The 17,284-nt window shown below is 37.7% G+C and overlaps 1 protein-coding gene across 2 annotated transcripts in view; it reads left to right on the top strand.

Moving 5' to 3' along the window:
* The window catches only part of BIRC6 (baculoviral IAP repeat containing 6), a 152,338-nt gene that overhangs the window by 31,502 nt on the left and 103,552 nt on the right, over positions 1-17,284 (top strand). The window contains exons 15-29 of one of the 2 annotated variants that reach the window (XM_070932506.1): positions 2,974-3,105; positions 3,326-3,504; positions 4,838-4,968; positions 6,746-6,907; positions 7,011-7,142; positions 7,455-7,552; positions 9,114-9,261; positions 10,196-10,329; positions 11,547-11,681; positions 12,088-12,275; positions 13,517-13,831; positions 14,236-14,335; positions 15,833-16,047; positions 16,202-16,410; positions 16,618-16,964. In XM_070932506.1, coding sequence (XP_070788607.1) covers positions 2,974-3,105; positions 3,326-3,504; positions 4,838-4,968; positions 6,746-6,907; positions 7,011-7,142; positions 7,455-7,552; positions 9,114-9,261; positions 10,196-10,329; positions 11,547-11,681; positions 12,088-12,275; positions 13,517-13,831; positions 14,236-14,335; positions 15,833-16,047; positions 16,202-16,410; positions 16,618-16,964 — 2,625 coding nt within the window. Of the gene's footprint in view, positions 1-2,973; positions 3,106-3,325; positions 3,505-4,837; positions 4,969-6,745; positions 6,908-7,010; positions 7,143-7,454; positions 7,553-9,113; positions 9,262-10,195; positions 10,330-11,546; positions 11,694-12,087; positions 12,276-13,516; positions 13,832-14,235; positions 14,336-15,832; positions 16,048-16,201; positions 16,411-16,617; positions 16,965-17,284 lie in introns of both variants that reach the window. The other variant, XM_070932505.1, reaches the window with a different exon arrangement.

Below are 17,284 nucleotides of genomic sequence, written 5' to 3'. Positions count from 1 at the left end.
GGACAGGATAGTGGGTAGATTGGAAGCCTCCACATGTTTGTTGGATCCATGTCCCTCCTGGCTTGTTGCGGCAACCAGAGACGGGACTGGAGACTGGATCTGGGCGATTACTAACGTTTCTTTGAGGGATGGGGTCTTCCCTGCCGTACTCAAGGAGGCAGTGGTTCGTCCCCTCCTCAAGAAGCCAGCCCTGGATCCGGCCTCCTTAAACAACTTTCATCCTGTCTCCAACCTTCACTTTGTAGCGAAGGTTGTTGAGGCCATGGTGGCTTACCAACTCCCACAATTCCTGGAGGAAGCTGATTACCTAGACCCGTACCAATTGGGCTTCAGGCGCGGCCACAGCACGGAAACGGCATTGGTTGCCCTGGTGAATGATCTCTGGCGGGCCCGGGGTGGGGGTTGTTCCTCCATTCTGGTGCTACTTTACCTCTCAGCGGCTTTTGATACCATCGACCATGGTATCCTACTGCGACGGCTCTGGGGGTTGGGAGTAGGGGGCACTGTGTTACAGTGGTTCTCCTATCTCTCAGGCCATACGCAGTTTGTTTGGGCGGGAGGTCAGCGATTCTCCCCTAGGCCCCTCACTTGTCGGGTACCACAGGGGTCAGTTCTCTCCCCCCTGCTCTTTAACATCTATATGAAGCCGCTGGGTGAGATCATTCGTAGTTTCGGGATGAGGTATCATCAGTACGCTGATGATACCCAATTGTATATCTCCACCCCGGACCAACCCAGGGATGCCCTTTCCGTGATGTCTAAGTGCCTGGAGGTGGTACGGGTCTGGATGGGTAGAAACAGGCTCAGACTCAATCCCTCCAAGACCGAGTGGCTGTGGATCCCGGCATCGCCTGATCTAGTTACCCCATCACTTTTGATGGGAGGGGAGTTACTTACTCCCTCTGAAAAGGCTCACAATCTTGGCGTCCTCCTTGATTCACGGCTGTCCCTGGTGGATCATCTAACGGCCGTAACAAGGGGGGCCTTTGCACAGGTTCGCCTAGAGCGCCAGTTGCGGCCTTTCCTAGACAGGGATGCCCTCCGTACAGTCACTCAAGCTCTCATTGTCTCTCAGTTGGATTACTGCAATGCCCTCTACATGGTGCTGCCCTTGTGGTGCATCTGGAGGCTCCAGCTGGTCCAGAATACGGCCGCTTGGGTTGTTACGGGAGCTTCCCGTTACTCCCGTGCAACACCTCTCCTGCGCGAGCTGCACTGGCTGCCGGTGGCCTTCCGGATCCGCTTCAAGATGCTGGTATTGACCTATAAAGCCCTACATGGCATGGGCCCGGGATACTTGCAGGACTACCTCCTACCGGCCTCCCACCGCCCAGTGCGTTCACATAGAGCTGTCCTCCTCCGGGTGCTGTCGGCCAGACAATGTCGGTTGGCGACCCCCAGGATGAGGGTGTTCTCCGTGGCCGCACCGACCCTCTGGAATGGTTACCCACCGAGCTCCGGACAGCTCCCGATCTCCGCACTTTCCGCGCTGGCCTGAAGACATGGCTGTTCCAGCAAACTCCCTGATCAACTACGAGGTTTTAATTTGGGGGATTTTAATTTTCATATTGGTTTTAGGTGTCGTTGTTGTTTTATTTGTGTGAGCCGCTCCGAGTCCTTCGGGAGAAGGGCGGCATATAAATTTAATAATAAATAAATAAATAAATAAATTTGAGATGTTTGTTTGCTAAGATATTCATTTATTTAATTAATTTATTGTGTTATATTGTTCTTTGGTTTTAACCCTGTAATCATCATTTAGAATTACAATTGTGAAGACAGTGGCTGCATAAATTATATAAATCATAATTAACTAGATAAACTTAGTTTCTCTTATCCTGGGATCCTTTTTATACTGGTTTTACTGACTAAAATCTGCTTTACCTCATTCATTCAAATATGAATGAATTGATTAGAATGAATTGATTACTTTACATTCATTCTGATAATCATAGTTGGTAATTAAATACTGGAATTTCAGAAATCCTTCCATAAACAATTCATCCAAGTGCTACTATTTGCCAGAAAGAACCATCAGAAATTACTGTAACTCAGAAAATCAAAAGAATGGAAAGGTCTTATTGGTTCCTTGAAAACAATCCAGGAAGGGATTACAGTAGTCAGATTACAAATGCCACCAAGTTTTACTTCCTGCTTGAGAAGTTGGTAACTTTGAAGAATGATTTTCTCTGACAGACTTGTTGTATTATATTACTATAACTCTTTGAATGTGTCCTCCCACTGAAAGGAATGCAAATCCTGATAAATTGCTACGTAATCACAAAAAACCAGTGCAACAATAATGAAGTTCTAAAAATAAGTTTTTCGCATATTGTCCTGTAGCTTTATATTTTCTTATTATACTGATGCATGAAGAATTTCTGTTACTTAGTGGTATAACAATTGCAATTTGAATGTCTAGTTAGAGGGAATAGATGAAGCCGTCCACTTCTTTTAAATGCTAATGTTCCAGAGAGATCTTAGTTTATCCTAATTTTAAAATAAATTAATGAACATTGGAATAAACTGAATGTCTAGCTCTTAAATATAATCATGGAGGCATTATAAATTGAATATAAGGCCACTTGGTATGCTAGCATTGGAGACAACAAATGTGTTAATTTTGTACTTGGTGTAAGAGAAGTAACTTTCTAAAAGCATTAGGCTCATGAATGATAAATTTAAAAGAGAAATTTGATAGAGCATAACATTCTATACTACAATCATGGAAGTACTTGAAGACAGTTCTGTTTATAATGAATTATGAAAAGAAAAAATAGAAATGAATACTTTCTTTTTAAATGGATAGATTTTAAAAAATCTCACTAAATAGAAAAGTAAAATGAGTCAAGAGTTGGCTTTTCAAGAATATACCCTACTATCAATATTATTATTTTACAATAATTATTTTATATATATAAAGTTGTTTGCTATGATCAGTGTAATTTTACTTTTTTATATACTTTTTTAAAGGCCTTCGGCTATGTCCCTTTTTAGAGGATCATAAAGAAGATATTTTGTGTGGACCTGTATGGTTGGCTACTGGACTTGATTTATCCGGACATGCTGGAATGTTGACACTCACAAGTCCAAAGCTTGTAAAAGGTAATACTCTTGGCAGAATATTTTGGGGAACAAAATCTAAAATGTGTGTGTTTGTTTTTTTAAATGATTAGATGCAGACCTGATATTTAGAATTGATTCCTGACATTTAAAATGTGAATATTTTTCTGATAAAAAGTTGGCCAATAATTGTTTCTACTGTAAGCATGTATAACAAGTTTTCAAGAATTAATTAATTTTCCTTATGTCTGTTTTATTCTAGGCATGGCAGGTGGCAAATACCGTTCATTTTTAATCCATGTGAAAGCTGTGAATGACAGAGTAACAGAGGAAATCTGCAATGGAGGAATCTGGCCTGTTTTAAGGATACCATCTCTGAAACCTCAAAATAACAAGGGACATTCACTTGCATCACTTTTAGCCAAAGTTGCAGCAGGCAAGGTATTTAAATGATATATAAACAAAGAATGGTCAAAAATATTTTCCTTTTATCGGTCACCTAAGGCCATCTTGTTAAGATTGAAGTGTCAAGTGGTGTAATGACAATGTAGATATATAATTAATATAAGATTGATAATGCTAGAAGTAAAATAGTTGTGTGTGAAATTTGCCTGGTGAACTATCCATCAGCAAAACTATAGAATCAGGTAGTCTTGGAATTGGAAAATACCATGGAAGTCATTTAATCCAAATACTTGCTCAGGGCAACATCCACTAGATTCCATTGACAGGTACCATTTAGCCTCTGTTTAAATATCTCTACAAAGGAGATTTGTTCTATTTCCAGTCACATAGTCAGAAAGAACCGGTACTTTTAATCCTTTGGCTAAACGTATCCAAACCCTATAATCATGCCTCATGAAGCTTGGATTTCAGATCCTACATCATGTTGAAAATTCTCTGAATTTGTTTCAGTTTGTCACCATTAGTTTTGAACTGTTATGTCCAGAACTAGATAGAGTTCCATACATGGTCTAAGGCAGGGGGTCTCCATCCTTGGCAACTTTAAGACTTGTGGACTTCAACTCCCAGAATTCCTCAGCCATGTTTGCCCTTGGAATAGTGGGATAGCTACTTGTCCTGATCTGAACTGTCTGATCCTATTTATGTACTCCAAAAGATAGTTATCCATAATCAAAATTAACCACAGTTCTAACCTCCACGCAGCAATTTTACTTTAATAATATAATAGAAGTTTCAAACTAAACATTCCTGGCTATTCAGGAAGAGGATAGAAGATAAATGCAGGATTGCAGTCTGTTCACAACACACTAGCATGCTTAGCATGACATACAAATATTATCATTATATTTTTCAGAATCTGATATTCCTGATAATATTCCTAACTGCTGAACCTAGTTTAAAATGATATGCAAGCCTAACATGTAGGACATGGGACAATTTTTGATAATACAGCTGTATTGTTTTCTAGTCATTTCCCCTTATTTTAGTTGATAAAATAAGCAACATACTAATTTCTCTTCCCTCTCTCTCCCTCTCTCCTCATTTAATTTTTGATAGTTCTATCTTCATGCTTGCAATATTAAGAACATTGTAATATATAATATCTTACATATTGAGAAACAAAGGACAACTTTTATGTTGATGTTTCAAATTTTTGTATAATGCAAGATTTTGAAATTCTGAGAAAATGTGTTTTGGTATTAGTTGATAATAATTTAAGTAAATTTCATACTCTGGCAAAATGAAAAATACTTGTATGCATGCAGAGTATGATTTTTCAAATATATGAGTTGTTATTTTTTAAAAACAGGACAAGTCTTCTAATAAAGCAGAAGCCAGTACTTCCTCACGGAAATCTGACAACCTACGAGGATGTGATTTGCTGCAAGAAGTCTCTGTAACGATTAGAAGATTTAAAAAAACATCTATTTCAAAGGAAAGGTTAGTTGGTTATCAGTGAGTATATTTCATAAATACATTTTTAAACATGCATTCAAAAAGAACGTAGGTTAATGCATTATTGACATTATTTCATTGAACTACATTGTATCTCAAACAATAATATATAAGACAGGCTAACTATATTGAATATAAAAATAAAGATTTAATTTTTAACTGTTTAATTTAATTTAGATTTAATTAAAATAATTTAAAAATATATGGCAAAATCTTAATTAGAACAAAACTTTTTTCCCCTCAAGTCAGATTTGACAACTATACTTGCATGTCCATGCAGTTTTATAGATAGCATTTTTAATAGTTGTTTGCTGGTGCCTTTCTACAACTGAGACAGAGTGACTGACTCAAAATCACCCAGTTGGCTTTTATGCTTAAAGCAGGACTAAAAATCAGAATGTCCTGCTCCTAGTCCAGCACTTTAATTATTAAACTGGCTAACTCTACAGGTGGTGCTTGACTTATGACCAAAATAGAGCACAACATTTCCATTGCTAAGCAAGGCAGTGAAGTGAATTGTGCCCTGTTTTAGGACATTTTTCTGCCAGTAAAGCAAATCATTGCAGTTGTTAATTGAATCATGTGATTGTTAAATGAAACTGGCTTCCCCCCATTGACTTTGCTTGTTGGAAGCCAGCTGGAAAGGTTACAAATAGTGATCACACATGATCCTGAGACATGGCAGCTGTCATTAAATATATGCCAGTTGTCAAGTGCCTGAATTTTGATCACGTGGGGATGATGCAATGGTTGTAAGTGTAAAAACCATAAATCATAAGTCATTTTTTTCAATGTCGTTATAATTTTGAACAGTTCAAAAGGAAAGGTTGTAAATTGAGGACTAGCTGTATAGTAGAACATTCTGATGAAAACAGAATCTTTAGAAAGCATTTGTAAAATAGTAAACAGAAGAAACACATTTAAGATTTTCTACCCTAGCTTCTTTTGCCCGTTGAACTAGAAGACAAACTTAATAGCCATAATCATCTTCAAGTTACAAGTAGTCTTTAACTTATGGCCACAGTTGGGATCAGAATTTCAGTTACTAAGCAGTGTACTCGCTTTACTAAGTAAAGTAAGAATACTAAGTAAAGTGAGATGTCAGTTGCTTAGCAATTGCAATCCCAGCACTCCTGGCTACCATCACCCAAGAATCAAGGGTTGGTGAAGTGCGGATGTGCCATGGGGATGGGGAAGGCTTGGTGTAGGCAGGTGAGTTGGGGTGCTGCAATTTGGTGCAAAACCACAGCTGCCCCTAGAAGCCTCAGCTTCCCCACCCAGCCTAGTAGTGTTTATGACTGTAGGCTGTAGCAACTCCCACCCACCCACGTAGGGCAGATTTGCATCCCCCATGCAGTCATAAGTGCAGGTGGGCTGCCAATTTTGATCCTGTGACACCCAGGGACATTGCAAAAGCTGTAACTTTGGGCATGGATTGTAAGTCCATTTTTCCAGCAACATCATAATTATGATTGCTGAACAAATGGTTGTAAGTTGAGCATTACCTCTTATCTAATCAAGAGTGGTTTCATCAGGTTGTTTAAATAACATGGATTTCTATAACGACAAGTTTTGAATTTCAAATCTAAAAGAGAAAAAGCAGTTTCAAGACTTTTTTAAAACCACATTAGAGAGAAACCCTAAGCTTCTTTTCTTCCTTCTTGAAAAACCTTAGCACTGCTATAATAAAAAGCAAGAATAGTTTATCCCCAATTCACTGATTAACTTACTTCTTTCTTATTGTATATTATTTCTTTTCTAGAGTTCAGAGGTGTGCCATGTTACAGTTTTCAGAATTTCATGAAAGACTTCTTAACAGCCTTTGCAAAAAGGCAGAAGATGGAGCTGTGACAGAACATGCTCAAAGTCTTGTATTAGATATCCTGTGTTGGCTAGCAGGAGTTCAATCCAATGGACCAGGAAGGTAAAAATAAATAAATAAATAAATAAATTTCTTACCTTTGTTAGAAGTGTAGTCAAAAGTAACGATTGAGTTGTAAAGTCTGCTTTTGTTTTTAATGTTTCAGTTCAAGAGAAACAAATGAGAGCTTGTTGTCTAAAACAAGGATGTGTCTTTTCCACATAATTCGAGTATGCTTCTTTGAAGCTGGGCGAAGCATAGCACATAAATGTGCACGATTTCTAGCTCTTTGCATAAGGTAATAATGTTACTTGTTTTTTTCAGCTTAAAGTTTTCTTTTACTTGAATATTCTAGCTAACATGATGTAAAATATGTTAACATAGATGCTCTTTTATAGAAAAAAATTAACATTTTGTAGCCCAATGCTGTGTCTATGTGGGAGCTATTTCCACCTAATTTAGTATTTCTAGATAGATGGAAATTGGATTGCACATTGATTAAGCCCTCTCTCTGTTGAGACCTATGGATGTAAAAAACAACAATCCTGAATAATGTTTGCCGATGAACAAAATAAAATATTAAAATAAAACTGATTATATATTTTTGTAGTAATGGGAAATTTGAACCAAGTCAACAAGGATTTAGCTCGGTCCTTCTGAAGGCTTTGCTTGGCAATATATCTTATTTACCTGCAGCTGCAACTGGAGGTAAGATTAAGGCTTTTGTTTTTGGAATCAAATTTGATTTCTTCTGATACTTTCTACCTGTTTTTCTTCATTTGATATTCTTTTCTGTCTTAATACTAATCTTGCGTTTTACTTATTAGTCAATTCTACTCTGTTAATGTTATAAACATACGCCCAGAGTAATATAGCCTAGGAATATTGCCTGAACAGTTATCAATGCAAACTTACCACAATCTGATTAACGAAATATTATATTGAATGTCCCAAAGGTGCTTTTTCTGGAGGCAATTGGACTTTCTTTCTTTTTTCTTTGAAGACGTTTCGCTTCTCATCGCAAGAAGCTTTTTCAGCTCTGACTGGATGGTGGGGAATGGAAGGATTTATATTCCTTGCAGACAGCTGGTCATTTGCATTGTTTTAGAGAGTCATTGAGGCCACTTGGGAGTTTTATCTGTGTCCTCAGGGTCACCTGAGTAGTGCAAGTGGGTGTGGAGCCTTCTTGGCTGCAGGATGTTTTCTGCCCCATGTCCCTTCACCGTTGAAGACAGGAGCAGGCTGTTGGGGACAAATCTGTGTTGTCTGCATCTCAAACTGAAGTGCAAATGGTTCTGTAGTCTGCAATTGTTCTGGAAATCCGTTCATACTCACACACCATTCGAAGGGTGTTCATCCCAAAGTGCATAGCTAAAACTCTATGGAGATTCTCAGTCATCCAGTTCATGGTTGTCCCAAAGGTGCTTTTTCAGGAGGCAATTGGACTTTCTTTGAAGACGTTTCTCTAAAAGAATGCAAATGACCAGCTGTCTGCAAGGAATATAAATCCTTCCATTCCCCACCATCCAATCAGAGCTGAAGAAGCTTCTTGGATGAGAAGCAAAACAAAGAAAAAAGAAAGTAAGTCTCAGTGTTCCAGGAACTGTCTGTCCGAAGCTGGGTAAAGCACAACACACACACGGAATTGGCTAATACAACCCAGGGTTTAATCTCGGTTAACACGACGGACTTACAGAAAACGCTGGCGCCGTGACTTCAGCTCAAAGACAGAGTTAGCTGGCTGCTCAGTTGCTGCGGTTTTATAGGCGTTGTAAATGAGTTTACAGCTGTAGCATCTTTGAATATACCGCCAGCTCCCGCCCCTCCCATTCGAAGGCTGAGAATGCAGGTGAATGATGTCATCAGCTGTCATCGCCACTTTTGCTTCAGATTGCCTGGGTCCCCCCCCCCCCCCCCGGTTTCCTCTTTCCTATACCGTCCGTCACCTATCACCATCAATGTGTTTCGTAGATGCGCACCCCCCTCCACCGTGCTTTGTTGCTGAATCCGGATGTATTCTTGAACACCCCTTCCCTGCATGGGTAAGGTTCTTGCCATCAGGTTCATCACGTGTGTGTTGAGGAGATTTGCTACTCAACAGAAAGTCCAATTGCCTCCTGAAAAAGCACCTTTCGGACAACCATGACCTGGATGACTGAGAATCTTCATAGATTTTTATTGAATGGATTTTGTAGGTGTCTGTAAACATATAGTTAAAGATTGCTTTTCTGTCTACTTAATGCTGAACATCTATATGTGTTCCTTTTAGGTTCTGTGTATTGGTATTTTGTTTTGCTGAATTATGTAAAGGATGAAGATTTAGCTGGCTGCAGTACTACTTGTGCTTCCCTGTTAACTGCAGTCTCTAGACAATTACAGGACCGATTAACACCCATGGAAGCACTCCTTCAAACAAGGTAACAAGGGAAAAACTGCATCACTTTTTATTCATTCGTTCAATTGCTACGGTTACCCACTCATCAACAACCATGGGTGCTCATAAAGGATTAAAATGAAATAATATCAGTCAGTTAAGAACAATAATAAAACAGCTATGGAGGGTGGCAGATACACAACAATTAAGCAGAATTGTCAGAAGTGGCATCATCACATAAAGTGAGTTGGGCAGTCTCTAAATGTGATAAATAAAAATAAATAAAATAATGTCCTAGCTCAATGCCTATGTTACAAGCCAGCTATTTCAGGCTTTCTTAAAGGATAGGTCTGGGGTCATAAGGGCCTTGGAAGGAATTGCTGTTTCAAACGGCAATGCAATGACACGGAAGGCCTATCTCATGGGTATGACATTGTTTAATATACAGTAGCTTGAAGTATGTGTGCACTGTCAGGTCCTTACAGAACAGTCAGAGATAATTGGAAGATGCAATCCTGCAAATACCCAGATCTTGTATCACAGGCTTTGTTAATGACAACCAGCATCTTTGCTTATACACCAAAGCCCACTAGTAACTAATGAACTGTAGCTTGCAAAGAAGAGGTATTAACATAAGGCATTAAATGTAATACATGTACCAAGCAACACCCATAACTGTTACATTTTGGACCTTTTTGAACTTTTTAAACTCGTTCTTTTTAGTACTTATTCTTTGTGCTTGAAATAAGTAATATTAGGCAAGTTGTTTTGTGTTTGCATTGTTTTTAAATAACAATTTGCTGAATATACTTGATGGTAATGTCAGTTTCTTTTTTCTTAAAATGCTAAAGCTTTGAGAAAAATATTTAATAGTATTGTTCGTTCATATCCTTAAAGCTATATATATTCTATTGATTTTATCCCATTAACCAAATTCTTCACATCGCCTAGTATCCTGCATTATGTTCTTTTTTCAGGTATGGATTATATAGTTCACCTTTTGATCCGGTGCTCTTTGATTTGGAAATGAGTGGTTCTTCTTGTAAGAATATATATAATAGCAGCATTGGCGTTCAGTCAGATGAAATTGATTTATCTGATGTTCTCTCAGGTAAGCCCATGTATCCACTTGTAACTGTGAATCGAAAGGTTTTTTTTATAGTCAGTATTGTTTGCTTTTGGCAACAACATGGTTATATTGTCTTCATGTTGCAATTTGCCATTGAAGAAAATCAACCTCCTCAAAATAGGCTGAACTTTGTTTTCAACAGAGTTGCATTGCCACAAGGAAATGGTTATTTCTTCATATTAGATTAGCCTTTGAGATAGGTCAGGGTGGGATCCAGAATCTGTAAGGACATCTGGAACTCTGTTAGTTTAGGATATAATAACCAAATCTTGAAAACTTGACAGAGTTCCTTTGTCTCTCATCTTATATCCAAGAGAATCCAGGCAAGGCAATTTTGAGTTTCTTTAGGAATTCTTCTTGAGGTTCTCTAGGAATATGTATAATTTTTTTTTTATGTCAGTAAAAATGTCAGTATGACAGTTTTGAGTATTCTGAGATCAGAACAAACAATCGGTGGCATTGTTCTGAATGTTTTGATCAGAGGAAGCAATTTTAAAATTAGTATTTGGAATTTCCCAAGGAAAACAAATTTTGTTTTTTATATCGGGGCAAAATATTCTAGTTGCTTTGAATTTGATTCCAATGGAACATTCTGACAGAATGTTGAGTTTTATCTTGAAACAAAACCTATTCCCTGTTTTGTGCAAACCCCTGGTTGCAGCATTCTTAAAAACAGAATAAAAGAGTTAGGACTATAGGAAAATTGGAGACGATTCTTTCCCCTCCATTTTTAGAGAAAACTTGAGCTGACTCCCAGTTCATTCTTTGAAAAAAAAAAAAAAACCCTGATAAATTTGGTTTTGACCAATCATGCAAACAGGTATGTTAAACTGTTTTAAAATTTTGAATCTAAAGGGTCCAATTGTGCGTGGAAGTCATTTTAGCTGTTAAAAAGAGAGTAGGAGTTGCTGATTTTTCTATGGTACTTCTTTCTGCTATGGTTTCTTTGTGTTTTCATGCCATATGAGTTGTACTGAGATATGGAAGAAGCAAGGATTGAGATTTACAAGTTATATGTTTTTCTCATATGTGTTAATTACATATATAGGGTTTTTTTTTTTTTTGTTTGGATTGGGTACTTAGTCATTTATCTTTTCTCTCCCTCCTCATTTTACATACATGATAGCAATAAAAATCAAAAGTTACTTCTAGTTATAATACGAGTAAACTGAATTATGTTATTTTTTTTCCCAATTCAGGGAATGGAAAAATCAGTAATTGTACAGCAGCCGAAGGTAGTTTTACTTCCCTCACTGGACTTTTAGAAGTTGAACCTCTACACTTTACTTGTGTTTCAACTAGTGATGGAACAAGAATTGAAAGGGACGATGCAAGTACGTTTACTGGTATATATATATTTTATTACTTTTTTCTATGTAAGACAAACTGTATTAGTAATCTGATATAATCTTTCCAATAAGAAAGTTATGATAAATTTGAACTATTAATTGTTAAACAAAGGATATTAACACATTGTAATTAATCACAAAATTCAATGTTTAATTTAATGATGAGAAAAATCTAAGAAACTGCCTTAGAAACCGATATTTTGATTTCCTTATTTGCACTGTGAATGTTGAATCAAAGTTCCATTAAAAATTAGATCGTTTGTGACTTTTTTTTCCCTTTTGAGATTGATTTCTTGCTCATTACCCAAACTGTACTGTTTTCAAGATAATACTTTGTGTCTTGCTTTTCTTCATACGTGTCTTTTTCTTTTGTTTCTTTGTTTCATGCCAGTGAGTACCTTTGGGGTTACCCCAGCAGTTGGAGGCCTCTCATCTGGGACAGTAGGGGAAGCCTCGACAGCCCTGAGTTCAGCAGCCCAGGTAGCTTTGCAGTCTCTCTCTCATGCAATGGCCTCAGCCGAGCAGCAGCTCCAGGTGCTTCAAGAGAAACAGCAGCAGCTTTTGAAGCTTCAGCAACAGGTTGGAGGCCATCTCTTTCATGATGTCTCTAAACTTCAAAAGCTGAGAGAATGGTTCCCTTAATTGCAGAAAGTCTCTCTTGTTTGTGAGAGAGAAAGGAAGGGAAAAAGAAATCAGGCATAATTATCAAAAGTACATCTTTAGAAACAGGTTAGAATGTAACAAACATTCTGACCTTGAAAGTGCACATGGGCTTTTTATTGGTGCAGAAAAACCTTTCTTATATATGTTATTGTTCCATTTTCAAAAAAAACCCACCTTATTTTGGATTATGAAAAAAATGTGAAAAAATGGAAAATGTACTTGGATTTCTTTCAATTAGAAACAAATAGATTGCTGTTTGATTAAGAGCCATAAAAGCAGAAACTTCTTTTCATTGCACTCAAGAAAAGATACAGAGTTGTATTCTATTCCTTCTAAAGTGTATGTTTAACTCCAGTCCATCTTAATCATTCTAACCTGTGCTTGTCAAGCTCAAAACTCAAAAGATCTTCCGTTAACAAATTTCAGTCTTAACATCTTCAGAAAATCCTTTGCATCAGAAGCAACCTGGATGAAGCATTTAAATTTACATTAATTTTATGGTATCTGTGTTAATTTAGATCATATGGTGCAATGACATACTTTTGTATTTAACAGATTTTTGTAATACACATTCCTACACTGAGTAGTCTATTAAAATGGAACTTCCCTGAATATGCAAATTCGTTTTTTAAAATGTTTTTAATATGAAAGAACCATCACACATAGTATAAGAATTTCAGGGTGTATTCACAGTGGAAGGATGTACATCTGTTGTCCCATTGAACATAATGGGATCCTAGATGTTTACAAATGTGTGAACTAAGGACTTTGATTAAAGCTTTCCGTTTCATGCATTCGTAGATATAATATTCTATTGAATGTAGTTATACTAAATATATTTAAGACAATTGGGCTGCACTGGACAACTTCAGCTTGCATGGTTTATGCAACAGGTTATCTCTAAGAGACAAGTTCAGTAAAAAAAATTAGGTGAGTCTTGAAGTGTTCTACTTTCATTTCTTGCACTGTTGTTCACTTTTTTGTGCTCCTTTTTGCATTTTTTTGGTAAAAACCTTTGGTGTGTGAAATGAAAGCTGAAGCTATTTGCTTTTTTGTTTGTTTTGTTCATGCTGCTTATTGCTAATGCTTTTAATTGCTACTGCCTTCACGGGCAGCACCAGCCTACAGTACATATGCTGCTTTTATTTCCCCTGCAGAAAGCAAAGCTGGAAGCCAAACTACATCAGACAACAGCAGCAGCTGCTGCAGCAGCATCAGCAGTTGGTCCTGTTCACAACTCTGTGCCTTCCAACTCAGTAGCAGCCCCAGGGTTCTTCATTCATCCGTCGGATGTCATCCCACCCACTCCTAAAACAACCCCCCTGTTCATGACTCCGCCTCTTACACCACCTAATGAGGCAGTTTCTGCTGTTATCAATGCAGAGCTTGCACAGCTTTTTCCGGGTTCAGTCATTGATCCTCCTCCAGTTAACCTTTCTGCACACAACAAAAATGCACACAAGTCCAAAACGGTAACTAAAGAAAAAGAAAAGAAAAGAGAAAAAGAAAAAGAGCTTTCATAAAATTCCAATCTAACGATCATTAATGACAGGAACTATTTTGACTGCTTGATAGTTTGCCTTTTATCTAAGTGTTGAGAATATATTTTGACAGGGAGTTTTGTTAAAACCTCTTATATAATAGCCCCAAATCTATTAAACCTACATTCCATATAAGGAAGCTAGTGCAAATAGCTTGTTAATGCTTTGAACTTTTCTATTGGTATGCTTAAAAACTAATCCGTATACAATATGAGTGATCAGTTTTTCAACCTTGAGTTTTCAGTCTGCTCTTTTTTACTTTTGCATGTGCAGTAGCAAGTGACTAATATATAAATACAATGTATTTATATATTGATCAGGTTTTTTTCTTTCAGAATCCACTTGGAACTGGCCTTGCTCTTGCAATATCTCACGCTTCACATTTTCTTCAGCCACCTCCTCATCAGTCTATCATCATAGAGCGAATGCATTCAGGTAAAATAGTAGTTTGTAGGTTAATTCTTTCTAAGTTAACTTGATTTGGATAGCTAATATAATAACTAGATTCCAAAGCTGATACAGTGGTACCTTGGTATTCAACTGCTTCAAAACTGATGCATTTTAACATGAAAATGTTGTTCCCGGTATTCAACATTGATGATGATGTTTGGTACTGGATGTGGTGCAAAAGAAAGTGGGGGATAGCTGTAGAGGGCTGACAGGAAGTCGGCCATGCTGGGAAGGTTGCTGCAAAAGGAAGCAGAGAACAGCTGTAGAGGGTGAACCGGAAGTCAGTGATCTGTCCCCGTCCACACACACACACAAACACAGCCAGCCGAGGGTTAAGGAAACACTTTGGCACACACCCAGGTCTTTATCTCCAACTTGGCAGCGATTTACACACCGTCTGCCAAGTGCGTTTATTTCCACAAAACAGAAAGATAAGATACTTAGCGTACAAAAGTCCAATCAGAATAATATATCAGAATATCAGCAGTTTCCGGACGAGGCTTTAGTGACTATCCAAGGTTTACTTTTGTTCGTCACAAGGATCACTGGCCACCACCCTCTATTATATAGTCTCTGGGGTGTGGTCCAGTGACTCAGTTCTAATCCCTAGCACGCCTCCTGAGCTGCTGCAATCGTTTATCACGCCTTCGGAGGCGTGCGTCCAGGAATGATGTCTCTCCCTCACTCTCATCCGAGCCACCTGTCTCCCTGTTAATCTCCTCTCCCTCGGCCGGCACCTGAGACAGTGCCAGAGGGGAGGGGCCTGGAGAGGGAGGCCTGGCTGACTCCTCTTCCTCATGCTCGGAGCTTTCTTCCTCCGATGGGACAGGCTCAGAGGGCGGGGCCACAACAGTCAGCCATACTGGGAAGGTCATAAAAAAAGGGACAGATAGGAAGTTCTTCCCGGCCAAAACAAAGAGTTACATGGTAAGTCACATTATACAACTCTATGGATTAGAGTTATACAGAAACTCTATGTTTCTGTAGGTGCAAGTCAGTATTTTTTTGTTTTAGCTGAAAAGATTTGCACATTAAATGTAGGTGATGTATATTAAAAAGTGAGAAGGGAATTATGTGAGCCACTTTCCCACCAATTTTGAAATAATTATTAAATAACTTAGTAATTCTTCAAATAAGGGGAAGAGGGATTGGGAGTGTAGTTAAGGTTTACATTACATTTAAAAACATTAGTCCTGATTCAGGTTTATAGGGTTGACTTTGACACCTCTCTGGCTATAGTTTGAGCTGAACCAAAAGACACAGGCATTTGGGTAGAAAAGACTATCAATGTCTCAGCCATAAATTCCAGAATAATTTGTACTGTGCCAGCAGTAACTAAACTGTAAATATTTCTTAGTTAAAATTAAATATTTTTGGCAACATGAGTTCTGTTTGTTAAGTTGTGGACCATGACTGCCTTTCTGGCAAAGGCAGACTGAGATCATTGTATTGGTATTTCATCAAGACTATTTCTGTTCAAAGGTGCAAGGAGATTTGTGACATTAGACTTTGGTAGACCCATCTTATTGACAGATGTGTTGATTCCAACTTGCGGGGATTTGGCTTCCTTATCGATTGATATTTGGACACTGGGTGAAGAAGTTGATGGAAGAAGACTAGTTGTTGCTACAGATATTAGCACCCATTCTCTTATTCTGCACGATTTAATACCGCCACCAGTCTGCAGATTCATGAAGGTAATAATTCTGTCAATAAAAATAATATATTTTAATGAATATATACTCCAATATGGTAAATGTTCTTCATAATAAGTAATGCTCAATTTTACAATATATTTTCTATTTTCAAAGAATGAAGCGAGATGGAAATGCTGTGTGTCTTTTGTTTCAGATTACGGTCATTGGTCGCTATGGAAGTACAAATGCTAGAGCCAAAATTCCTTTGGGATTTTACTATGGACATACGTACATCTTGCCTTTAGAGAGCGAGCTGAAGATTATGCACGATCCTTTGCGAGGTGAAGTTGAATCTGCAAACCAGCCAGAAATTGATCAACATTTAGCTATGATGATTGCACTGCAGGAAGATATACAGTGCAGGTAAAATGCGATGTTTTGTTTCTGTTGTATTGTTTTGTTGATGTTGATGTTGATGTGTTAGTGAAATAATGCAAGTTGTCGAATGTTAGCAAAATGTTACCCTGTTTAAAACACTGTTATTTAACTGTGTATAAGTATAAATATGTTTGTGATCTTTATTAATAATGTATGTATAGTTATGACTTTTTTTCCTTATTCCACTTACAGGTATAATTTAGCTTGCCATAGACTTGAAACACTTCTGCAAAGTATTGACCTTCCACCACTGAACAGTGCTAACAATGCTCAGTATTTTTTACGCAAGCCAGATAAGGCAGTGGAGGAAGACAGTCGAGTATTTTCTGCTTATCAGGATTGCATTCAGCTACAACTTCAATTGAATTTGGCTCATCATGCTGTACAAAGGCTCAGAGTAGCTCTAGGAGCAAGCAGGAAGATCCTGAAAGAACAGAGTGATCCTAAAGAACTAATTCAGATGTCCTCCACGGAACAGTTGCGCACAATTATCCGATATCTGTTGGATACTTTACTTAGTTTACTCCATTCTTCCAATGGTTGGTAGATCAATTATTTTTATTAATAAAATTACAAACTTGCTAATTTATTGTCAATGTTGAAATTATATGTGTTAGTGTCACTGGGGATTTTGAGGCTTTGTAGAATGTTCCAGATTAAATGAACAAGGCAAAGGAGTAAGAGTAAGACTATAAAAAGCATCAAATTAAGGTTAATCTAAAAACTTCAGCAACTGTGTCTCTTAATTTTCTAAATTTACAGAAACTGGAGATTTGTTTAACTTGTCAGAAGGTCGCAAAAGGTCACAAAATGATCACAGAACACTGCAGCTGTTATAAATATAAGTTAGTTGCCAATT

This window comes from Pituophis catenifer, unplaced genomic scaffold, assembly GCF_029215685.1.
Source record: "Pituophis catenifer annectens isolate HBS135680 unplaced genomic scaffold, rPitCat1.0.hap2 SCAF_1, whole genome shotgun sequence".
NCBI lineage: Eukaryota > Metazoa > Chordata > Lepidosauria > Squamata > Colubridae > Pituophis > Pituophis catenifer.
Note: the sequence above shows the minus strand (reverse complement) of the source record. Positions and strands in the feature narration are given on the sequence as shown.